Source organism: Pollachius pollachius (genome assembly GCF_949987615.1).
Source record: "Pollachius pollachius genome assembly, chromosome: 4".
Taxonomy (NCBI): Eukaryota; Metazoa; Chordata; class Actinopteri; order Gadiformes; family Gadidae; genus Pollachius; species Pollachius pollachius.
In genome coordinates this window covers 14297335-14323714 of record NC_136937.1, presented here as the reverse complement: position 1 = coordinate 14323714, position 26380 = coordinate 14297335, and the positions used below count along the sequence as shown (strand labels likewise).

General features: G+C 46.6%; 2 protein-coding genes across 6 annotated transcripts in view; both read left to right on the top strand.

Annotated features, from left to right (window-relative positions):
- Positions 1-26380, top strand: part of rabgap1 (RAB GTPase activating protein 1) — a 70960-nt gene that overhangs the window by 31188 nt on the left and 13392 nt on the right. For all 5 annotated transcript variants that reach the window (XM_079735762.1, XM_079735760.1, XM_079735763.1 and 2 more), the window contains 6 exons: positions 15849-15962; positions 18606-18680; positions 19629-19754; positions 20187-20330; positions 21185-21226; positions 21948-22076. In XM_079735762.1, coding sequence (XP_079591888.1) covers positions 15849-15962; positions 18606-18680; positions 19629-19754; positions 20187-20330; positions 21185-21226; positions 21948-22076 — 630 coding nt within the window. The remainder of the gene's footprint in view (positions 1-15848; positions 15963-18605; positions 18681-19628; positions 19755-20186; positions 20331-21184; positions 21227-21947; positions 22077-26380) is intronic.
- On the top strand, positions 4349-9395 carry LOC307075271 (putative G-protein coupled receptor 21). Its single transcript, XM_079735815.1, has one exon. It carries the CDS (start codon positions 5376-5378, stop codon positions 6669-6671), a length of 1296 nt encoding a protein of 431 aa, XP_079591941.1. The 5' UTR covers positions 4349-5375; the 3' UTR covers positions 6672-9395.

The window sequence follows — 26380 nt, the reverse complement described above, 5'->3', positions numbered from 1 at the left end:
CTTCTGTCAAATAAACTTGTCTGGTACCCTGCGTCTCCCGCACGGCTTCCGACCGGGTGTGTGTGTAACGTTCTCTTGTCCCAAGCTGCAAAGTCTGGTTATTCTTCCCGCTTGTTAAAGGAATAGTATGCGATTAAACGTTGCTGGCCCCGATGGGGCGCAGTGCTTTCCCCGGGGCTGTTTGTCACCGTGGTGGTGCAGTATGGCGTTCTGCTCCACCGCAAGTCCATTTCTGTAGAGGACAGGAGGTCCTGCAGTGACATCGCCGTAAAAGACGCATTGGGTTTTAATATGTGACTGTGTGCCCTAGCGTTTATGAGTAGCCAATATTAGTTTCATCGCCATAGAAACAAACACTCAGGGGTTCTGCCTTGGAATCACACTTTATTTTTTATTCCTGCTAAGAGGAATCAGAGCGATTTAGGGGGTGAGTGTTTTCTTTGAGGTTTGGAGGTGTACACGTCTCAAAATAGAGGGTAGAGCTTTGAGAGTGTGTTGCTTTCTCCAGGTGTCGGTCATATAAGCTAATGCGTGTCATGGGTCGCTTTGTCACGCGTACTGCGGAACCGGCGCGGACTGCAGACTGAAGGTAAAGGGGTAATGTAAAGTGTTCTGGTGTTGTGGACTGCAAATAGGCTCTATTAAATCGAATTATGGCAGAGTGTAACTTGACCTTTGATAGTCATAAGGTCTGGTATTTTGTGGTTGCATAAACCTTGCGAATCACGTGCAAAGAACGGGTAGCAATGGCCTAAATTGGGCACATGTTTCGCTGCCATAACACTATCGTTCACACAAAAGCCCTTTTGATTTATTTATATTACATATGTATTATGATTTATAATACAACGTGTGTGTGTGTGTCTCCTACTGTTCTCTAGCCCTGGTCTGGCTCACGATCTTCATCACCCTTTCTCTCCTTCCTCCACCCCTTTCTATCTCTCTCACCCTTTTTCTCTCCCTCTCTGCTAATCCTTTTTATCCTCACCCTCCATCACTCCTTCTCTCATCCTCTCTCTAACACTCTTTCTCTCTCTGTCTCTCTTTCTGTCTCTCTCTCTCCTTCTCCTCACCCTTCTCTCTCTCGTCACCCTTCTTTCTCTCGCTATCTTTCTGCCTTTGTCTCTCTGTCTCTCTGTCCTCACCCTCTATCTCTCGCCATCTCTCTATCTCTCTCTCTCTGTCTCTCTCTATTTCTGTCTCTCTCTCTCTCTCCCTCTCCTCACCCTTCTCGCTCTTTTTGGCTCCCTCTCCTCACCCTTCTCTCTCTCCTCACCCTTCGTTCTCTCGCCATCTCTCAAATATCTGTCTCTGTCTCTTTCGGTCTCTGTCTGTCTCTTTGGCTCTCTGTCCTCTCCCTCTATCTCTCCCTTCATCCTTTCTCTCTGGCTCACCCACTTCTTTCCTCCTATCGCCCCTCAGAGCCAAGAACTTGCAGATTATCCTCCCTCCTCTTCTCTTCCCCCCCTCCCTCTCCCCCTACCCCCTCATCCAGTGTTGTGTCTATATTAAGCTCCTTGTGTGAGAGTCTACAGTGAGTCTAGATTGTGGGGCAAAAAGGTGTAGCCAGGCATGTGTTTTAGTGTGTGTGTAACTTCTGTCTACCATCACAATATACAAACGCACCCAAAAATGCATTGGATTAGTTAGACAAATCAAATGTTTTTTTAAATCATTAGTATTTATTATTTATTATCAAATAAATATATAGAACATTCAAGTATAAAAACTAATTTTAGAAAGGACAGGATAGTAATAGGAATTCAAAAGTGACGCAAACGTCTGATTATTTCTAGTTTTCTAGCAATCGCTCCTTTGGTCACATGATTTCCCAGTGTTTAATTAAGATGGATTAATTAAGATTCCTATATAAATATGCATAAACCTGTTTAATTAGTGAGGGTTTGCCATGATGAGTCTTGTTGACTCTGAGAACAGATGTTTACACGGTAGATAGCAGGGGGGTGGGGGGTCTCCTGGTATACCATGTGACCATCACAAGAACCCAGCATCTTTAGTAGAAGCATCTGGAATATACAAAGCAGATGCATATCCAAATGCATATTGACATGTGTAAACACATGTGTGGATGCTTAAGCTACCGTCAAGTCACGCGGATGAGGGCATGTCCGTGCTCACCACATCTTGTTTTAGGGCTTAGATGAAGCGCTTAAATAGAGGCCGTCGCAAAATAACATTGGGTCACGCATGTCAGAAATGCCACGCTAAATGTAATGTAAGTGTCTCGGAGTTCATGGGATGATTGCAGTTGTAGCATTGACATGCAGACACACACTGGAACTGTCTCGGGGGTACACACACACACACTAACACACACACTGACACACACACACTGGCACACACGCACACAGGCTGGCGGACACACACAAACACACACACACAGGCGAACACACACACTGGCGCACACACACAAATGCAGACACTGGCCCGCACACTGGCGAACACACACACACACACACACACACACACACTGCCGAATACACACACACACACACACACACACAGAAAAATACCATATGCACGTATAATCACTCACTCTGCACATGCATTCATACCCTGGCACACTTGCATGGGGATTAACAAGGTTAAACACACAGTACTGTTTTAAAATCTAAAAAGTCCCTGGAGGAAAGTGAAGCTGTTTGTATAGAACTACAGATTACGTAAGGGCCATTGTTAGACATGGGTTATGTTGTTTACAGCGGGTGTGTGTGTTTGTGTGTGGGGTGGGGGTTAGCGCACGCTTACACAATTTTGAGCACGCCACTGTTTAACAAACATATTCCCGCTGTATGAATAGTATTGTTATTATTATGGTAAAGTTGCCATGGGGACCTTCCTGCACTGGCTGGAGGCTACAGGAAAATGTTTTGTATGAGGTCCCTTCTTATCGCTCGGAGCTGAGCCTTGTGTAATCCACTGTGGACAAACTCTGTTGGAAGTCAACTCGCATCTCTTGTAACAAGACCCACGATATCAACACATTGGGCAAGTTCAGTAACATGTTGTCTTTGTTGGGATCCAAACTCATAACCAATGTCAGAACCCGGTTTTATAACCCTGGTAAGCTGTAAAACATGTCCCGAACAGTGGGCCCAGTGTGTGCTTCGGGAACGCCTAATCTAATTTTCTCTACATGTATGTCTGGTCCTTTCTCAGAAGGAGCGCGACCAGTATGATGTGTCATGTGGTGCATTTGGATACGGTCGATGTGCTTTCCAGGTCTTTGTGAATGAGCTTTGTGGACCCAAAACAAACAAATGTTCAGGAGTTTGAGTAGTTTGGTAAGACAGAGACACAGCCGTCGCTTTGCCTCTTAATCATACAGTGCTACAGTAAATATTATAGATCTAATATATAATAAAAATATATATATATAATAAATATAAGTTAAATTTATACTTTTTTGTACCACACTCAGAAGTTACCAGGTTCTCAATCATTATATCTGTTGAAATGCCATCGACACTGCGTTAACATTCCTGAGGAAATAAAGGGCACCCTTTTATTTATTATAACATGGTTGTTGAGAGTAAGTCATCTCTGGTCTTCATTGAAGAAGACAAAGTAACATATTTGTGTATTGAGTGTAGGAGCTGATTTTTCTCTCCAGTCCATGCTTATCTGTTTTGAGTCAGTGTTGACTTAGGACGGAATGTTTAGAGAGCTGATAAAGTACGCTATCCTGGCTTTGATTAAAGACCTCAAAAAATTATTTAGATTAATAGCTCAAATATTTTAAATGTTTGACGGCAGACATCAGTGTGTGTGTGTGTGTGTGTGTGTGTGTCTGTGTGTGTTTGAGAGACTGACAGTGTGTGAGTGAGAGAGACTGTAGGGGGGGTGTGTGTGACTGTGGGGGAGTTTATGTGTGACCGTGGAGGTGTGCGACTCTTGAGGGTGTGTGGGAGTGTGTGAATGTGAGGCTGTGTTTGACTGTGGTGGTCAGACACACGCCCACATGGTTTGTCTGTGTGCTTGTCCAGTTTGAGTAATGTGCTGTTTATGTGTGCCTAGAATTGTGGATGGACACAGTTCAGCAACCTTTTAAAACAACCAATACGTAACTGCCAGCAATTTTCAAGTGTATTATGTATGAGGACAGAGGCTGTGGGCGTGGCCTGTGTGCGACAGAGGGGAGGAGAAGAGTGAAGAGGGAGGGAGAGGGGCGGTCTTACGCCCTCAGAGCTTGCCATTGGTTACAGCTACAGAGGAGAGGGAAGGACCCTTTATGCCATCGCTTCTGGAGAACGAGAGAGAGAGGGAGAGAGAGCGAGGATAAATGAACACAGGGGGGTGTTCTCCCAGCATTAGTCTGCCTGGCTCCCTCACGTTCCCTGCCCACATTGTGATCTGCTTCTCTGGTAAGATCCCAGCCGAGGTGTGTGTGGTTGTTCCTGTGTGTGTGTGTGTGTGTGTGTGTGTGCTGGTAGGGTTGGATGTGTGTGTGTGTGTGTGTGTGTGTGTGGGAGAGCGCATGTTTGTCTGTGCGCGGGTCTTCCACCAACATCGGTCACCCTCTGCGCTGCCTTCATCCTCTCCTCCTCCTCCTCGTCTCGTCTGCTCTCCCTCGTGATGAGAGAAGCCCAAGCAGACTCAGAGAGGCAAGGACGGCACAACGCGCCAGAGACTAGGGGAGTAACGAGGACGCGGAGAAGGACCCCCGAGAGAATGGGATGCTAAGGACCCCCCCCCCCCAAACCGTGGAGCGGTACCCGGGAAGCCATTAATGCGCGGCTGATAGCATTATTGACCGCTTCACATAACAGCCGGTGCCAATGGATTACGCAATAATGTACGTTCACTGGGAGCTATTGTTGGGACTGTGCCGTCTGTAGTCTCAGCGAGCAGCCTCGCTCTCCTTGTCCCCCCCGCAGCAGATGTTGAAGCCTTTTCTCATTGACTTTTATAAGGAACCGAGGACAGAACGTTTCTGTGTGCCCACCAACTCTGGCCCACGTATTCGGTTTTGTCCCTTTTTTATGTGACTTTGGACTTTGCGAGCCGATGGACATTTAACCTTGCGGAGAAGGGGAAGGTTGTAATCAGAATGCTTGTTTTACGTGGAAAGACTGTTGCGTACATGTGTGATCACCTGCACTGTTTTGACTGCCTTTGTCGGCCGGGGAAGGGGTTCTAAGAGGCTTCCACCTATGAACCCCCCTGCTTCAGCCTTTTGAAGTGGCAGAGGATTCCACCTCTCACCATGGAGTCACAGCAGGAGACTTTATGTTGTAAATGAAGCCACGCAGCCCGTCGGCATAAGCTCCAACCCACCAGCGTGATAAAAGCAAGCGGGTCCCCCTTCGACACCCTTCAGGGGGTCCTCCCTTCAACGCGTCCCCCGACCCAAAATGATGAACTCCACCCTGGATCCATCGAACCTAAGCTCCGCCATTTCCGACCTGTTCAACTCCTCGGCCCCGTTCTGCCTGCTGGAGGTAGGCTACGCCACCGTCTTCAACACCTGCATCCTGGAAGTGTCCATCATCCTGCTCCTCGCCGTGCTGATCATCTGTGGCAACCTGGTGGTGATCTTCGTGTTTCACTGCGCCCCGTTGCTGAGCCAGCACACCACCAGCGCCTTCATCCAGACCATGGCCTACGCCGACCTGCTGGTGGGGGTGAGCTGCCTCATCCCCTCCCTGTCCCTCCTGCACCGCCTCCAGGGATTCGACGCCAAGCTCACCTGTCAGGTGTTTGGCTACATCGTGTCGGTGCTGAAGTCGGTCTCCATGGCGTCGCTGGCGTGCGTGAGCGTGGACCGCTACATCGCCATCACGCAGCCGCTCACGTACGCCTCGCTGGTCACGCCGTGGCGCGTGCGCTGCTGCATCGCCGTCATCTGGCTGTACTCGGCCCTGATCTTCCTGCCATCCTTCCTGGGCTGGGGCAAGCCGTGTTACCACGGCGACGTGGTCAGGTGGTGCGCAGTGGAGTGGCGGACGCAGCCGGCGTTCACCACCTTCATCGTGGCGTTCCTCTACGCCCCCGCCGCGCTGACGGTCTGCTTCACCTACGCCAACATCTTCAAGATCTGCCGGCAGCACACGCGGGAGATCAGCGAGCGGCACGCGCGCTACCGGCCCCAGCAGCTGCAGGGGCTGGCGTCGGTGGGGTCGGTGGGGTCGGGGGGGTCGGTGGCCGTGTACAAGGACTGCAGCAGTGTGGTAGAGCAAGGCCAGCTAGCCCATTTACCACAGCAACAAAGACTGCAGCAGCAGCAACATCCACCTCCACCGCCGCCGCCACCGCAGCCCTCGGCGGCCCCCTACCCGGACAAGCGTTACGCGGTGGTGCTGTTCCGCATCACCAGCGTCTTCTACATCCTGTGGCTGCCTTACATCCTGTACTTCCTCCTGGAGAGCGGGGGGATCTATCAGCACGCCGCCGCCTCCTTCCTCACCACCTGGCTGGCCATCAGCAACAGCTTCTGTAACTGTCTCATCTACAGCCTGTCGAACTCTGCCTTCCGCAAGGGCCTCAAGCGCCTCTGCTCCTTCTGCGTGCAGCGCAGCGTGGCGGGCAGCCGGCTGGGCGGCAGGAACACCAAAAAGACCTGCTTCGGGCCCTCCGAGCAAGGCAGCAGAGGACCCGGCTACGGATACGGTCACGGGGAGATAAAAATGGGAACGACCTGTCACGTCTAAGGACTGAGTGTCACAGAATGAGCTTGGGGAATTAAAAGGCATTTGAAATCGTTTTGAGGTTGCTTGAAGCATTTTCTCGCGTGTGTCGTCCTCTTGTCGGGGCTAGACCGTGTCGTTAGACAGATGAGCACAGGGATTAAATGATGTTGCAGTCGTTTCTATCCGGTCTTTACGTATTTCGTGGCCTGCGCTCGGCCAGAAGGGAACAGGGAGAGCCGGACAGAGGTAGGAGAGAGCGCAGGACTAGGGAGGTGATTGGATCAGGGAGTTTGAACAGGGCTCGATGCAGGAGACTCTCGTGCGTTTGAGACAAGACGGGGGTTCACAGAGCAAGGGATCACTTGTTTTATGAAGGTGGATGAGCCTTTTGAAGTATCCTGGAGGAATGGTGTAGAAATGTCAAAGTCATCTTTATTGTTTTTGCTGTAATGAAAGGTAAAACCTTATCTAGCCAAAAGTACACATACACAGGAAGAGCAGAATGTGATGTTTGTGGAACCTAGGCCAGATTTGTGTAATGTGTTCTGAGCATTCAAAACAGGAATGTTAAGAATGAATGGAAAATATGTGTTATTTAAACTAGACGGCTGGTTTTAAGGAAGATTTAATGGATGTTAGAGTTGGACTTTAGGAAAAACAAACTCTTTAATTAAATGTTGTTCTTACCCGCAGGGTGTTTAAAATACTCAAGTAATTTATGAGACATGAAATTCATGTTTGTGTTTGAGTAGGCGTATGGGTATGTACCCATATTTGACTTGGTGAAATGAGACATTCATTGTTTGCTATAGCATCGGCTTAACAGAACGTGTCCAGACCAAGATGATTTCACGTTTTACGTCCCTCGTTTCCTAACCTGTTTGTACGATGGCGTTTTTGGAAACATTCTGCGCTTATGAAATATCAAGTGGAAAATTATCTGATGAAAGACTATTAAATGTAGGATGAACGACACTAGTTTACATGCATCTCCTCATTCTAATATTTGCAGTGGGGTTTGGTATAATTAGGTTTATTTATTTCCTGAATCGTGCATTGTCAGTCAAATTTTTAATTGTCTTGGGTCCACTTCAACCACACATTATCAACCAAATAGGTTCAGAACTCTCTGACTGGAACCCTTGCCTTTTCAGTTTGTTATTGGCTTAGAGAGAAAACCCGACCATTACCCAGCGACTGGTATTGAATTCTATAATGTCTCAGTTGCGCGCCCTTGCACTCCTGCATCTCGTCGGTAGCCTGATGTTTTGTGATTGCATAACTGTGCCAGCAGTGAAGGCCACGCACATAGGAGAAACAGGCGACCAGGCAAGCAAACGCAACCAAGCACACAACAGCAGTTTCCACTGTGTTTTGTGTCTTTCGTTATCCAGCAAGAATATATATATTCGCAAATATACATTTCAGAAGATAATTGCATTTATTTGGCACTTTTGGAAAGATTATTTTTCTCATAAGCTATTATTATCATTCTTATTATTGATACTGGTACTCACTTTATTTTTGCATAGATTCCTACTTTCATTTTTTTTTCTACCAAAGAGAGTGTGATAGGTGTTATTGGGATATGGTCATATATTCTGATAATTGAGTTATATTTATGAAATGAATGATGACAATACTGAAGAACATTGAGATGAGATTGTAACTGACTTTATATCAGTCCAATTCACTGTCCTGGTCCCTTGTCTTTGTTATTGAATTGCGGTAATGTTGAAATATAATGTGCTACATGAATACATCTTTTCTTTGACTTTAGAGATGCCCCATTACTGCCTTTTATATAATTCCCATGATAAGCCAATACAGTTGCCATGGCAGCATGGAGATCAATTATTTGAATTAGGTGGAGATTAGTTTGATTAATGCTTCGGTGACGGCTGTATATAAATCGCTGAATTAATTTTGCTCTGCATTCGGTTTACAATTATCCAAGTGCATGTAAATAAACTATTGTATATTTAAGAGTTGGCAAATGTATTTATTTGAATAATTTAACATTGGGACCCCGTTTTGGCCTAATACAAATAAGGCCCAACGATTCACACACAAAGACATTTGGTTTCACTGTTGTCCCTCACAGATAGAAACCTGTGTGTTTGTGCATCCCAGTATAAACTTAACGGGGGGCGTCCTTCGACATGCGTGTGGAAGTGGGAGCTTGCACTGAGCAGTGTGTTCTGGATGGTGTCCACAATCCCCCCTAGTCATCGTTATCACCGTACCCATGGTTTGCACAGACCCTTGCATCATGTGTGTGTGAGCGAGTGGTTTCCTGTGATGTGCATAAAGGCATGCCGGAAGGTGTAGGTACCATGCGTCGGGTGTTCCTACGTTATTTTGTACGACAAACGTTACCTTGCTGTCGACTTTGAACTGTTAAGGATTAATCTTTCGGAGGAGCACTGCCAAATATTAAGCCTCTTAGCCTATTACCTGTCCTACTTGGTCCTAGCCTTTGCTATACTTTCTTGTACGAAAAATGAGTTGAAGTATTTTTGCTGCATTCAAGGAGGTGATAAAAAAAGTACAGCTTTTAGTAACCGGGGAGCTGACGGTGTGGTGGTTACTCTGAGCATGTTTGTTCATTCCCGTTTAAACAGTGCAATCCGGCATCGCAGCTGGTGAACTTGATGTGTGTATGATAATTGCTATTTCAACATGTGTTATTTTGTTGTGATGAGGTGCCCTCCCACCACTTGATCGAGTCTGTTCAATAAAACATTCCCTTTCCGAGGGTGGTTAATGGTCCAATTCTTCCGACGAGCAACTGGGGCTGTGCTGAATCGATGAAGGGGTTGGCTGCTGCACAACTGCACACACACACACGTACACATTCGCACGCACGTGCTCCTCGAGCACGGGACAATTATTTCATCTGTGTAATTGACTCCATGGGCACTAGTCTTGAGACTGTGAGACACAGCACCGCTGGGCTGCTGGGTTTCGCAGAGGGGAGATGAACGGGGGCAATGGGTTTTGAAAAATGCAAAGCTTTAATATGCTTCGTTAAACAGACTACCTGTTAAAAATCCTCAATCATTTATTCATTCTACTTTGCAAAAGTTGACACACCAAACATTTCCCTGTATCATCATGTTTACACCCTCTTTGCTTCCCGCACTGCAATTGGTCGGCTGTACGATGTACAGAACAATCAGTGCCATGAGACACACAGACTGTGCAGAGATAGAAAACACATGCAGGCAGGAACAAATACCACCCACATAACCTCAAGCACCACAGAGTGGGGGGGGGGGGGGGGGGGGGAGAGAAAACAGCCGGAGCGTTCTGTTATCAGACATGCAATCTGTATTGGATTTTCTCCTGTGTGTTTTCTAAAGGCTGTAAATAGACCCAGCCTGTCTACACTAATGACAGGCTCATGACCAAGCAGTGCTAAGAAATACACATTACTGTGACTTAAGGAGGAGGTCAAGCACTCTAAACCTTTGGCTTGTGAATGACCCCCGGTGAAGGGTGTGGTTCATGGATTGTCTCTCTGTTGAACATGATCAACACTAGAGCTATATTAGTGAGGTTTAAGACCACCATGGTGAGTATGGATAAGCCATGGTCTCATGTGTCTGTCTTCTTCTGTATCCTATTGCCTTTGAGCAAGACACTTCAGCAATGATTAGATGTGTTTGAGTTTGCCAGGTCTGTATCCCCGACCACCCAAAACCTGTGTGTGTGTGTGTGTGTGTGTGTGTGTGTGTGTGTGTGTGTGTGTGTGTGTGTGTGTGTGTGTGTGTGTGTGAGAGAGAGAAACTGCCCTACAATACAAGTGCTTTCATTCCATAAACTCCATCGTTTCTGCTGGTGCGATTACAAGCATTTCTGTGGTCAATATTAGATCAGAAGTCTGTGGTTACACAGTGTCTCTTAAAAATCAGCATGGTAACTTTTCATACACATATCCTATAATCACAGTGTATTCAAACTTGAAGTGTGTGTGTGTGTATGAGAACAGAGACAAAGTTCAAACCAATCCCTAATGCTACTGTGAATTACCTTGTTTCCCTATCAACCATATCTGTAACCCAGGCCCAATGATTTGCTCACCTCTAAGATGGAAAGCAAATATACAGAGAATATCAGGAACACACTATGTGTTCTTGTGAACCCCCGAGCGGGAGTGCATCATCCAACGAGCGAGATGGTTCTGACTGTGCGTTTGGGATCCCCAGTGACTCCGTCTCTCTCAGGTCCGAAAGGTTTTGAGGCAGGGTTGACATGATGTCAGGGAGGGCAATATAATTTAAAAAAAAACGTAAAACTTAATTTTCATATTATTATTTTTCAAGCACATTATTATTATACTCTCTATTATTATGTTCAAATCAGTAGTAAGAACTAAAACCATTTGCCATTTTTTATAATGAAAAAGAAGGGAAACCCAAAGTTGGGGGCCCGTGAGTTGTGGGCAGCACCTCCACACCGCACGCTCTCCTGGGGGCTTAACTACTTTTCGAAATCTATTTTAGATTAACATTCCAGCAGACACGCTGGACAGCTGGTATTTCTGTCCCAGGGTAAACAATTAGCAGCGAAAATTTATATCCAACCCTGGGTGCGAGTGTATTGTGAGCCCCAGAAGGAACACGGTAAGAACAACAGAATGCCATGTCAGCCATTGTGTGGAGTCAGAGTGCAGCGTGGAGCAGAACAATGGAGGAAAAAGAGCCGCTGGAGCTTCCCACGGAAGAGCCTCTCTCACATGCCCTGGCTCGGAACCACAGAGAGGAGAGTTCACCCCCTCGCCCACTCACTCATTCACTCACAGGGTATCCCTCTTTATCTCTGTATCTGGCTCTCCTTTTATGGTCTCTCTGTCTGGGATTCTTAGTCTGTCTCCCAATCCTCAATCGATCCAAATGGGATGTGCCGATTTTCTTCTGAATTTAGGTTTCATGTTCTACAATTATGTTGTGTTAATCTCGCTCTCGCTCTCTCTCTCTCTCTCTCTCTGCATCTTTTACATCTCTCTCTCTCACTCTGCATCTTCTACCTCTCTCTCTCTCTCCCTCTCTCTCTCTCTCTCTGCATCTTCTACCTCTCTCTCTCTGCATCTTCTACATCTCTCTCTCTCTCTGCATCTTCTACATCTCTCTCTCTCTCTGCGTCTTCTATCTCGCTCTCTCTCTCTCTCTCTCTGCATCTTCTACATCTCTCTCTCTCTCTGCATCTTCTACCTCTCTCTCTCTCTCTCTGCGTCTTCTACATCTCTCTCTCTCTCTCTCTCTCTCTCTCTCTCTCTCTCTCTCTCTCTGCATCTTCTACCTCTCTCTCTCTCTCTCTGCATCTTCTACATCTCTCTCTCTCTGCATCTTCTACATCTCTCTCTCTCTGCGTCTTCTATCTCGCTCTCTCTCTCTCTCTCTCTCTCTCTCTCTGCATCTTCTACATCTCTCTCTCTCTCTGCATCTTCTACCCCTCTCTCTCTCTCTCTCTCTCTCTCTCTCTCTCTCTCTCTCTCTCTCTCTCTCTCTCTCTCACACACTTCCCTTCCCCATTCTGAGTCCGGGTGTTTGCTCACCCTGCTCTCACGCGACCCTCTCGTGACGAGCCCCTTCTTAATGGTTGGACAGACGAACGGATGTACACCCATAGCGGGGTTATGTCAGTAGTCTTTGTCCGAGCACTCAGCACTCCAGATAAGTGCGCTACTAAGTGGTGCAGGGAGTGTAAACAAGGATCCTTATCAAGTCCCCTCTCTGGTCAGGAATAGCACCAAAGCTCATGGCAACATGCTACGCTGAATGCGGCATGCTTTTTACTTTAGCATCACCGTAAACCGTTGTCACGGTAAAGGCCCTGTCAGGACCCCTTGAGCAACGGATAGTTTGGATTCAGGAAACATAAACGACAGCTTAGGGGTCCCTCGGCCAATTTGGAGCTTTTATTTGTAGAAAGAACTTCCTGTTGCTTTTATACACTTCCTGCTTCTCTTATTGTGTGGTGGTTGGTCCGTTTGGTTCAGCCTTAACCACCATCAAGAGAGCACGGCTGCTATAACAAAGTCTACAAGTGTAGACTTGGTTGAATTTAATAGTTTCAACGCCAATAATCACAATTTTCCCTTTACTATATTGGCATCCAGCCAAATGAACTGCATGAACTGAAATCATTTGTGTGTGTGTGTGTGTGTGTGTGTGTGTGCGCCTGCGCTGCATAACTTATTCAGGAGTTTTCTCTGTTCCAAAAAACCACCATTAATAATGAAGTGAAGGGTGATTAGTCTTTGAAAATCAAGGCTTGCTAAGAGTGTATTTACTGACGAGAGAGGGATTCCATGTGTGTGTTTGACCATGTGAATATATGCATGGCATGCGCACAGGGTATTTTATTAGCCAAGTCATGTTAGTACCGCTGAATAACACAATCAAGGTTTACAGTTTTTTCTGTAAACACTAAAATGCTGTAGTGCAACGTGGGAATTCCCTGACTTCATCCGGCCTCTCTCCATAGTGTGCAGCACTATAGAGGCCGTATGACTTAATAACATTAACCCGGCAAAGATAAAGGAAGCATCATAAACAAGGTCTGGTTGCACACTGTATCCCTGCACACCCCGAGGCAGCCGGTCGCTTTGAGGAAAGATGGAGGGACGGCGCACCACCAGGATACAACATACAACTATCAGAGCTCAACCAAGGGAGAGAGGGAGGAAGAGGCAGTGGAGAGGGAGAGCAAGAGGGAGGGGAGGGAAAGTGAGAGGTTGTGGAGGTAGAGGGAGTTGGAGTGAAGGTGGAGGAGGGAGTGGAGGAGGGAGGGAGAGGAGGAGGGAGGCAGTGGAGGAGAGAGGAGAGGAGGAGAGGCAGTGGAAGAGGAGAGAAGCAATGAAGGAGAGAGGGAGAGGAAGAGAGGCAGTGGAGGAGAGAGGAGAGGAGGAGAGAGGCAGTGGAAGAGGAGAGAAGCAATGGAGGAGAGAGGGAGAGGAAGAGAGGCAGTGGAGGAGAGAGGAGAGGAGGAGAGAGGCAGTGGAAGAGGAGAAAAGCAATGGAGGAGAGAGGGAGAGGAAGAGAGGGAGGGGAGGAGAGAGGAGAGGAGGAGAGAGGCAGTGGAAGAGGAGAGAAGCAATGGAGGAGAGAGGGAGAGGAAGAGAGGGAGTGGAGGAGAGAGGAGAGGAGGAGAGAGGCAGTGGAAGAGGAGAGAAGCAATGGAGGAGAGAGGGAGAGGAAGAGAGGGAGTGGAGGAGAGAGGAGAGGAGGAGAGAGGCAGTGGAAGAGGAGAGAAGCAATGGAGGAGAGAGGGAGAGGAAGAGAGGGAGTGGAGGAGAGAGGCAGTGGAGGAGAGAGGCAGTGGAGGAGAGAGGAGAGGAGGAGAGGCAGTGGAGGAGAGAGGCAGTGGAGGAGAGAGGAGAGGAGGAGAGAGGCAGTGGAAGAGGAGAGAAGCAATGGAGGAGAGAGGGAGAGGAAGAGAGGGAGTGGAGAAGAGAGGTGGTAGAGGGGCTGGAGGAGGAGGAGGAGGAGGAGGAGGATGCCAGAGGTAGAGATCGAGGGGGAGGGAGTAGAGGCAGAGGGTGGAGTGAGAGGAGGTCTTTTTGAAAAGGCCAATATTGTAAGATGGACTTTGTTCTTCACACTTATTTGTCTGAGGTCGAAGCACATGAGGGGCTTTCTGTCTCACACACACACACACACACACACACATAGTGATTTCCTGCTCTATTTATTCCACTCGCTGTCTCATCTTTAATGATTCATGTTGGGCTATTTTATTGTCTTCAAGCCACTTCGATGTGGAGCTAGGTGCAGCTAATGCAGCCCACTGAAAGAAGTACTATAACCCACGGTGCTTGAGACATGATTATGCTTGGGTATGGGTTTAATTAACAGATATGAATTTCAAGCAATGCTAGCTTTATTCTGCCGATTACATTTTTCTACCTGAAGGTGGATTTCAATTTTTGTACCGATTTATGGCATGACTGGATGAACCCAAATTATTTCAGATCATTTCATGAATAACTAGTCCTAGTCAGTACTGAACAGTGCTGCACAGTGTGTTGTAGTGCACCATTTAAATATATTGAAATGGTATAATTTGGTTATAAGATAAGATAAGATATACTTTATTCATCTCAACAGAGAAATGTAGGTGTTCCAGCAGCCAGCATACATACACAACACAACACATGTATACATACATATCCCACCTAAACAAAACCATGCACCCACACTACCTAGCCTAGGAAAGAAAAAGTGGAATGGATGGTCCATGTGCATAAGTAGAAGTAGCTGTTACTCAGACATAACAGTACAAAATGTGTGCAAATATACAGGTGTGCAAATAAACAGGTGCAAAAAAGATAAATAAATAAATATATATATATATATATAAGCATTTATAAGTATATATAAGTTTTATATATATATAAGCAGCTCAAGCTAAAGTTTAAATGAATATTCTTCTGTCCTTACTAAAAAGGGGAGTAATTATAAAGTGCAATTGCAGTAGGTAAAAAAGTATTCTTAAATCTGTCCTTTCTGCAGCTTAGCTGTCGTAGCCTCCCACTAAAAACACTCTTTTGCTTACTCACTAGATTGTGCAAGGGATGCGTGTTATCATCCATAATACTCAACAATCTCTGTACCATACGCGTTGCTGCATCCTAATTTATATTCAGCCTGTACTGTCGATTGATCAGACTTGTTGGTGTAATAGACTAGCAGTTATATGGTTAAAGGATCCTATCCGACAACCCCACCACTTAGCTAGTCTTCCACTACAGTTCTAGGCAGGATACAGACACTGACCCCTGCTGGACGAGAGTAGAGGTGCGAGTTCAGTAAACATGGTCATGCGTTGCGTTATCATATCAGTAATATGTTATAGTGGTCAATCCTCAATGGATCCACATGAGACACGTGCATTCTTTTTAATTTAGGTTTCCTATTTGAGACAGTTATATTGTATTTACATATCTTTCTTTTTGTCTCTTCCTCTCCCTCTCTCCTCCCTCTCCCTCTCCCACCCTCCTCCCTCTCCCTCTTTCCCTCTCTCTCTCCTTCCTCTGCATATCTCTATCTCCTTCCTCTCCCCCTCTCTCTCTCTCCCCCCTCTTCCTCTCGCCCCCTCCTCTCTCTCTGCCTCTCTCTCTCTCTCTCTCTCTCTCTCTCTCTCTCTCTCTCTCTCTCTCTCTCTCTCTGTCCCTCTATGTCTCTCTCCCAGGAGTCTCCTCAGGACAGTGCCATAACGAGAGACATCAACAGGACGTTCCCGGCCCACGACTACTTCAAAGACACCGGTGGAGACGGACAGGACTCTCTCTACAAGATCTGCAAGGTTGGGGCATGAGCCGTTGTACAACACCTGGTTCCTTTAGGAGACGACATGGGATGGAGTTGGCGTTGGATTAGTTTCATCTGGACATTTTAAAACAATAGTTTACTGTTTGTTTACTATTATAAAGAAATAGTTAGCCTCTGATTTAATATTTTAAAACAATTATTGGCCTCTTTTACTACTGTAAAATAATAGTAAGCAGGTAATTTACTATTATCTACCGATAGTTAGCATGTCATTTATTAGTGTAAAACATTAGTTAGCAGATCATTGATTAGTGTAAATAAATAGTAAGCAGGTCATTTACTTTTATAAAACGATAGTTACCAGGCCATTTATTAGCATAAAACAATAGTAAGCAGGTGATTTATTAGTATAAAACAGTACTTAGCAGGTCATTTATTACTCTAAAACAATAGTCGGTGTGATAAAACAATGGTAAACAACAACCAATTTGCATGTGAAATGAAGACGTGCATTTGCCAGAACGCAGCAGCAGTGGGGAAATGGGTCACCTTGGTGACAGTTGGGCTCATGACAAAGTGTGGCAGCGCGCTGAGCGCCGCTGGCCGCTGCGTTCATCAATTAACTGAATAACTCTCCTGTTTCAAGACACGGTTCATCAGGTTCAGCTCACACTCGCTGCCTGCTGCCATGCTAGGAAATCGCTACTGCTACACACGCACGCACGCACGCACGCACGCACGCACGCACGCACACACACACACACACACACACACACACACACACACACACACACACACACACACACACACACACACACACACACAATTATGAACTGCATATACATACACACATTCACATCGGTGTGTACATTGAATGAACTTATCCAATGCCTTAATTGATTATGTTGTGTGCAATTTTCTGTCATTAACTTTAAAATGTGTAGAATGAGTTGTAATGAGACATTACATCAGCTCATGCACATTATGCTTCATGATTTTAATACGCAAGACGCAAGTTTTATTATCCACACAGATCCTTTCAACACACACACACTTCAACACGCACACAAACACACACACACACACACACAAGCACACACCCTTTTCAACACACGCACACACACTTTCAACACACACTTTTCAACACAGACTTTCCAACACACACACACTCTCCAACACACAGTTGTCAGCAGGTAATCCCTTGGGGAAGTTGGGCAACGTGGCGCTCCAAATTGTGTTTCATTTCCATCTCATTCATAATGGAGCTCAAGTGAGCCGGGCTATTAATCTGGGGCCAGACAGCCACCTCCTCAGGTTCTTTCTGCGGCGCAGCGCGGCGCTCCCTGTTGGTGTCAGTGGGGATTGATCCTCTGATCGCTGCTTCACTCCCCGCTGTGATCGTCTCACCAATCAAACGCTTAATGAATCATCTGAATTATGAGGTCAGACGAGCGCTGTGTGTGAACAGGGGTGTTTCACCTTCTTTCGCTTCATGTGTGTTTCGACCAATCATATCGCTCGAGGCAGCGTCTATAGGCGCATAATTGGCTAACAGCGAACACAAACATTGCCAGCAGTAGTAAACAGTAGAAAAGTATGTAAAGGTTTCAAATCCACAGCGTGTAGACTGGCCACTAGGGAAACACGCTTATACAAATATTTTTCTTTGGTAGCAAAAAAAAAAAAACACACTTTCCCCTTTCAGTTTTGGGTTTCTGACCCAGTCTCTATGGCGTCTCCCTCCGGAGGTTTATGTATGACCTATGTTTGATCCCAGCCCTTACCCTTCTCCTCGTGGCTCACACCCAGGTGTGTCCAACACAGTCCATTACGTCTGCTTCAGCAGTGTGACCACTACAGCACAGTGACCACTACAGTACAGTGTGACCACTACAGCACAGTGTGTCCACTAGGGCTGGGTATCGCCACTGATTTCCCAAAACACAGCTTTTGGCCGTGATATTTTATATTATATTATATAATTAATATATATGTATTATAGTGCTCCGGGAATCCGCAAACCGCAACAATCCCGTTCTCCTCCGTTTTGCGATTCAATGTGGACTTCAGGGAGTGAACGCTGATAGGCTGTCAAGATCAAGCATCATGCGGAATTCGCAGGAAAGTTCAAATATTTTAAATATAAGTGTTTACGCGAGTATATTTACGTGAACGCAATCCTTCATCCATTTGCGCCGCCTGCTTGGCCGCCGAGAGACACACCCCTCTCACGTGGCCACTTCACGCATCCACGGGAAAATGCAAACAATAAAAGATCGACCATGGGATTTTATTCATCAATATCAAAGCGTTCAAATTAAGATAGATTTTAATCAGAAAATCATTTTCCATATGATATGAACCCAGCCCTTGTGTCCACTACAGTAGAGTGTGTCCACTGCAGCCCAGTGTCCACTACAGCGGTTAACAAAGATGAATCTTCCTTTTCTTTAAGGTTTTTTTGCTTTGATTTGTGTATAGCTTTGTCTCTAGGCAATTGTCATTTATTCAATTAGGAAAATTTTATTCGCCGACAAAGCCATGTGATAACGAGGATATAATCGTGAAATTATCAATTTAAAACTATACTCCACATTGGTGTCCAGATTTCATTTGAATTAATTCATTGTCAAAATGAGATGTTCACTTTATGTGTATGTCTCTCTCTTTACTTCAGGCCTACTCTGTCTATGACGAGGAGATCGGATACTGCCAGGGACAATCATTCCTGGCTGCTGTGTTGCTGCTTCATGTGAGTACGCACGCACGCACGCACGCACTGACGCACGGACGCACGCACACGCGCACACACACAGATAAACGCACACACTCACACTCACACACAACCTCCTGCTGCCTCATCAGTCAACAACACACGTTCAACACACTACACTGAGCAACACATTCCCTAAGGGCAAGGACAAACACTGCTGGGCCAGTGAGCATAAAAACATATTCCACCTTATATGACTTCTACTCAGCCACATACTTAAATGCACAAGTAGTGGAAAACTCGCAGTTAGTTCACCTCAAGTTTAACTATCAACACACTCCCCGCTTTTTGTAAAGTGGGCATTGATTTATGTCGAGTGTAGACGGCAGCGACCTCGGGTGCTAACATTCGCCCTCATGTTTTCCTTCAGTGATGAATTGTAGTCCATTGAAATATTGTGTTACATATGAGGTGACATTTAACTTTAAATATTAGTTTGGTTTTTCGTCCGACTTTAAGCAGACACTAGTGAGGAGCTAACCTCGCTCGTTGTTATTGAAAAACCCACAACGTATGAACGCTTACCTGCAGCGACCTGAGGAAACTGAAAATATGGTTGCTGCTCAACGCTGCCACCTGGTGGAGGAATAGCGATCTTATCCATGTTATTTATTTGTAGTATGCATACATTACCCAGCTTTCTCTTGGTAGATCTTAACTGTGAATGCTATTCTGTGACCCTTTCCTTTGCTAGGGTGCTGCTTGAATAAATGTTTTATATGAATACATTTCTTTCTTTCTTTCTTCTTTACAGCCTTCAATACGTAGCTAGCTATCTGTCTATTCTTTGTCCATTTGTCCTTAAATAAAGGTGTCTTATTTTGAGCCAGCAGGGATGACCTAAAGAATATTTCTAAATTATTTGTGTGTGTGTGTGCATGTGTGCGTGCGTGCGTGCGTGCGTACATCTGTCTGTCCATGTTGTAGATGCCAGAGGAGCAGGCCTTCAGTGTTCTGGTGAAGATCATGTTTGACTACGGCCTCCGGGACCTCTTCAAACAGAACTTTGAAGATCTCCACTGCAAATTCTTCCAGCTGGAGAGACTAATGCAGGTGTGTGTGTGTATGTGTGTGGGTGCGCATGTGCACAGTGCTCTGCTACATCCGTCATGTTTTCCAAGTGAGTCAGATTATAATGGTGTTGAATGACCCCTCCGAAATAGCTTGGGATCATCAGTCGCTCCATTTACCCCATGAACTCCTAATGCTGTTTTTTAGCAAATCCTCCTTTTCTACATTACCAACGCCTTCTTCGTTCTTCCGTCTAAATCCCATTTTATACCTCGGCTCTCGTCTCTGTCCTCCTCCTGTCTGTCTCTGTCCTCCCCCTGTCTGCCTCTCTGTCCTCCTCCTGTCTGTCTCTCTGTCCATCCTCTTCTCTCTCTCTCTCTCTCTCTCTGTCCGTCCTCTTCTCTCTCTCTCCCTCTCTCTCTCTCTCTCTCTCTTTCAATCCTGCATTACCTTGATGTCTCTCGCCCGTGGTAGGAGTACCTCCCGGACCTGTACAGCCACTTCCTGAACGTGGGTCTGGAGGCCCACATGTACGCCTCCCAGTGGTTCCTCACCCTCTTCACGGCCAAGTTCCCGCTCTACATGGTCTTCCACATCATCGACCTGCTGCTCTGTGAGGTGGGCCCTTTGCAACACACGCCTCACCCAGAGCCGCTGCTTTCTGCATGAATGTTGTTCCTGATGTTACTGTCAGCCCCGCTAGGAGGCATTCTCTTTTCATCTACTGGAGCAGCGATGTGAGCAGTGCATTCTGGGTACCCCTTGAATGTTTTCTTGTGCTGTTGGATGGATCTGGTTCTGGATAAATTCAGATTACACTTATACAACTTCACTGAGTTGCGTTTAAGGCTGTTATTGTATCCAGAGGTGTCTCAAATGTATCTCCAGAGGGTCTGAATCCTACCTGGCCCCCATCTCTCTGGGAAGCCTTTGGGTTGGGACATTGTTTTCTCAATCAAAGTGCAGTTGACCTCACACAACACTTAAACATGGTTGTTGTACAGACTATATTCAAGTAACACAACCACTCTTGGCCTGTCTCAATCTGGGATTATATCAAACAGGCTGACCGGCCTCAAGCGTGACAGACGTACAGTTGCAGATAAAGACTTCTAAACTATCCATGTGTCCTTGGTGAAAGCGGTCGACGTGACCGCCTAAGGGCGCGATCGATCTTATGAGTGACACGTGCATTCTGAAATGCAATCAAACGTCCCTGATGATGTGGCCAGCCATACCCCCCTCCCAAAAACACCTTCTCATAAGGAGTTTATTTAACAGTCTGGTCGTGAGAGAGATGACATCGCTGGGGGTGTGAAGACCTTTTAGTGTACCAGAAGTGCATCCAACACTGTGTGCTGCATGGGACCCTACTGGAGCCACTGCTCCCTGATCAGAAACACATCTGACCACCTCCTCAAGATTCCCCTGAGGGAGAATTTAACTTTGTTTCCCTCTCTCTGTGACCACAGGGCATCAGCGTGATCTTTAACGTGGCCCTGGCACTGCTCAAGGTAAGATGGCTCCGTGCAACGCACACGCACACAAGCAGGCACGCACGCACACATAAACACACGCACACACACACACACACACTCACAAACACATGCAAGCGCGCACACATAAACAAAAACACACACACGCATGCACACATAAACACACACACACAAGCACACACACCTGAATGCACACATAAACACAAACACACACATAAGTCGTACACACAGAAACACAGCCCCCCTTTCCCCCCCCACCCCCCAGAAAGCAGAGACTGTCGTTGCCGTAACTATGATTTTCAAAGAGCATCCTTGGAACACACAGAGGTCTCCCACACACATGTGTAACCTGAAGGCACCAGGGTGGGTTTGTTTTACCGGAGATGCACATCATTACCAAGACACACTAATTAACAGGCAGGGGACATCACATAGGGAGGAGATGGCAGTGTGGCCACTAGGATTATACATGCCATCAGATTTGGTGGCACACTGTGTTTTTATAATGGGGTGTGTTTTAATGCTAGCTAGCTGTTACACGCTACATCAGGCCAATTCAGGTTGGATGTATGAAGTCTATGGGCCTCATGTAATATCGTTTTTAATAATTATATAATTTGATTTTTTGTGTGTCAGTCAGACTTCTCAGGACGTCTTGATCTCAACAGACTTAATTCACGTTGGATTTAGGCGGTCCATGGCCCTATTCCGATTGTTTTGTGTTTAATGTGCCCCTCAGACATCTAAGGATGACCTGATCTCCACGGACTTTGAGGGGGCCCTCAAGTTCTTCCGGGTCCCCGTGCCCAAGCGGTACCGCTCTGAGGAGAACGCCAAGAAGCTGATGGAGCTGGCCTGTGGCATGAAGGTAGGCTGTTCTCTGCCTCTCCTTCTTATACCCAACCTCTCCCGCTTAATACGGATTTTAAGCAGTGAGAGAAAAATACGTTTTCCATGAGTATATTTTCCTACCTTCTTATTTTATATATTTACATACCTTCTCCCTCTGGGAATAATCTTGCTTATTAACTTTGCCTGCAAGTAAAAGATCTGTGTCGTTCCCAGCGTGGCCAGTAGGGGGCAATGTGTAGCCATAAGGGGAGCCTTGGTAAATCAAGTAAAACAAACCACACACCTGTGTTGTAACCCGCTTTCCAAAGAGTGGCCTAGTTTAGATGGGCTTACATTAAAGGTACCGCTGGGAAAGTTATCTGTTGGAACAAACTCCTGACAGGGAAGGTTGCAGGGTGACCTTCCTGTCTTAATGAACCTGCACCTTCTGCAGCGCTCTCTCTCTCTCTCTCTCTCTCTCTCTCTCTCTCTCTCTCTCTCTCTCTCTCTCTCTCTCTCTCGGGGGCAGGGACCTAGGGATGCAATGACGAGCCAATAGGAACAACCTTTCCAAAGAAAAATGGATCACCCGTTTACATACACTTACACCCACAGGCCTAAATGTCACAGTCAGCCAGACGTTAGACGGATGGAGGTCTCTTTTCATATCAATTAAAATAATAATATATAACATTGCCTGAATGATTGCACTTCCAGACTTCCAATGCCTACACGGTCATACAACCCTCGATGCATTTAGTCGACAAGATTGAGGTATCTGCATACGCATGTCAGTTTCCTTGAAAACATCACTTCATCTGGGGGCATTCTGTTGAAGCATTCATATGCGTGGTATGGACTTGAGCCGCTCCCCTCGGTGAGTGTAATCTAAGATCATCACACGGCTCCTCTCCAGCCCCAGTGAGTCTGCAGTAGGGCTCGGCCTTAATTGCTCGGCGGCTCTGCGCCCCACGCCCGGCACACAGGGGGAATCGCGGTGTAAATTCAGCACTTTTCATGGGAAGTTACAAACTGTCAAACGCTACACCCCTTTGTCTATAGCACTGCAGCGTACAATATGGCTTCTCTATCCATGCGGGGGCTTTCTCTACGGCTGGTCAACTTGACAACTTATCAATACGCTGTAAGTAACCTGTAAGTAACCAGAGATTAGAGTAACGTGTCAGTCATTAAAGACATTGTAAGCAGTTCTGACAAGAATCCCATTCTTGCTCTACCACAAAATGCAGGCTTCTGTTTATATTTGACCCTACGCCAGAGGTAGTCCTGCCATTTTTCAACAAAGTCAGCTGTGACTCAAGGCTGCCTTGTGCGTAATCCCATGGGACCCCAGGCTCTGTTCCTGCATGCCTCCTCACTGAAAGAACCGCAGGTGGAAAGGATGAACCCTCTGGCTCCGTAGAGTCGAACAAACAGAGGGAAATAACCACTTCGTGCCTCCCCGAGGTGTGGGTTTGTACCCTCGTCCCCAATGACGTGGAACCCTACTGTTCCACGGTAAAGGAAAATAAAACGACAAAAGCAGAAAAGGTGCCACACTACAGGGGAATGGTTTCAGTCGCCCCAGCATTGCCATTCGTGTCCCAGTGAGCGGCTCCGCTCTCGTTTGAACTCTGCATAACACGGTAGATTTAGATTTCGAGGCACCGCCGCACGGGTTCCTAACCGCCATCCCAACTTTCCTCGGGTCACTCTGGTGGTCAGCAAAAGCTCTGTCTGCTTCCACATGAGCGGCCACCTTGACCCCCCCTCTCTCTGCGGGAGCGGGTCACCACGGACCCTTCACCGTCCGGTTGGGGTGCAGTACGCTCCCATACTGCCCCCCCCCCCCTGATGGCCCTGGTCAAGGCTCCCACAAGGGCTGGGACACATCACTGTCCTGGAGCAGCGGCCAGCGTCTCTGGCTCTGGTAGACCTCTTGAGGTCTCATATGGGCCTTCCCTCCCTTACTGAGCCTCAGGGCAGGGCGTGGTCCATGGAGCAGGACTTAGCTGAGTAGTGTTTCTGTCGCCATCGGTTCTCCTTATTTGAGAGGACCAGCCCATTGGGCCAGGATGTGCGAGCACACACCTCGCCTTCCCTCAACCTAACTCTGTTTCCGTCCGCTTTGCACAGATTCCAGTCATTGTGCCTTGCGATTTGTTACTGGTGGTAAACATCTTTGTGGTGGTAAACAACCCACCGTTGTACCTTGCATGCAAGGTCCAATTGGCCATCTCTGTGTGTATGCAGCGAACCCATTGGTTGAATTTTATTTGTAAAACCCTCCTTGGACTAGTCCCTTCTTACGTATGTGCATATCTCCTTAGAGACCAATTCCACTTTAGCCTGCGCTCGAAGATGTTCTGCAGTTGTCGGTTCCACATGCTCGTACTGAGCTGGGAGAAAAATCTTTTTAATATGCTGCCCCCTCTGCTGAGAACACCCTCCAGAAAGACTTAAAATTGTCAGAATTGATTCCGTTTGATGCCTTTGGCTCATTACTAAGGACCTAGAATATGGAAGTATTGGAAATGAAATGCCAAAACGGTCTTTTAATTGTGTGAATATTGTGTTTTTTTGTTGTTGTATGAAAACTTGTTTGTTTTATGCTGCCCTCTTGGCCAGGTCTCTCTTGGAACAGAGATTTTAAATTTCAATGAGACTCAAATAAAGGTTTAATAAAAAAAATATATTCCAAAGCGCCATGGACCAGGTACCTTTATTGGAAGAAAAAAAGAGAAGAAGTTTTTAAATAAATGTACATATTTACACATCTTCTACAGTTGCATACCATTGAAGGCCAGGCATTATGCTACAAATCTCCTTATGAAACAAACTCATAACTTATTCAGAGGACTTCTTGGGGTCACACTCTGAGCAACTTTTAATGCGAGTGTCTACCTGTTACATTTCCTATTCTTGTCCTCCTTTCAATGCTATGACCTTTAGACTCATAAAAACTTGATTTATGCAAAGCGCCCTCAGCGATTTGAATAAATATCATGGGCACATCATAAGAGATGTTCACTATTAATATCCAATCCTCAGCATATGGTTGATCTCCATGTCTGCGCGCCGTTAATTTCTTTGTCCTTCTTCCTACCCCACACTATCTGCCTTGATTAACGAATAGTCCCGTGATTACGCAACAAGGTGTATTCTCCAGGTTGAAATGGGATCCTGCACTTCAAAACAGAAAGGGAAAGCAACCAATTTGATGTACCCACTATATGTTGAGACCAAAACAGGGCCAAAGGTGTGAGGAAAGGGCTGGCGGAGGAACAAAGAGCTTTTGTTCCTAGACGTGTTTGATCACATGCTACATCACTCACCCGTTTGTTTCACGCTGAGACAAAAGGTGGAATCCGCAGGACTAATGATGTAACATTGGCCCAACGTTTTGCTAGCATTCAGTTTGCACAGACTTAATGTATTCCAGCATTGACTGCGCCAATGAAAACCAAGATGGAGGAGCATATAGGATGGATCAGTCACACACACACGCACACACACACACACACACACACACACACACACACACACACACACACACATGGCAGTATCTATCTACAGCTGGCCATCATCTGCTGTAGCCCCAGGTGTTGCTCTGCAGCCCCCTGGGCTAACAGGAGGAGGAAGAACAGGTCAGCTAAAGCCCCCGCAGAACCGTGATAGCAGTGGAAGAGAAGTCAGGGAAGGTGACGACAAAGCAGAGAGTGAGACGGATCACACGTGTCATGAGCTCTGACCTCGCCGTGCTTTTTTTGGTCTTCGTGTTTCGCCTTCCTACCGTCTATTTCCAAGTTGCTTCCCGCAGAGTTCTCTTAACCGAGGAGGGGTGGGGTGCATAGACGCCCCCCCCCCCCCCCAGGTCATGTGACGCCCATGTCGTCTCGCTCCTGACAAGCAGGACAGGTGACGAGGCCTGGGAGACAGCAGGGTCAGCGGATGTGGACACATGATGAGATGGACACACGCACACGCGCAAACAAATGCACACGCGCAAACACATGCACACATGCAAACACACACGCACGCACGCACGCGAGCACACAAGCTCACACACGCATGCACGCATGCAAGCACACACACATACACACATGCACCCACTGAGTGCAAATAATACTTAGTTTTGTTTTGTGTACACAAATGCATGCAAACGCACATACATACTATGACACTCACTCAATCGCTCACTCACATGTATGCTCACTCTCACACACACACACTCATGTACACTCACACACTCTCTCACACTCCTTGAGCATACTCCCATCTGCACTCATCACTTTTAACACAAACACACACACACACACACACACACGCACAGATGCCGCC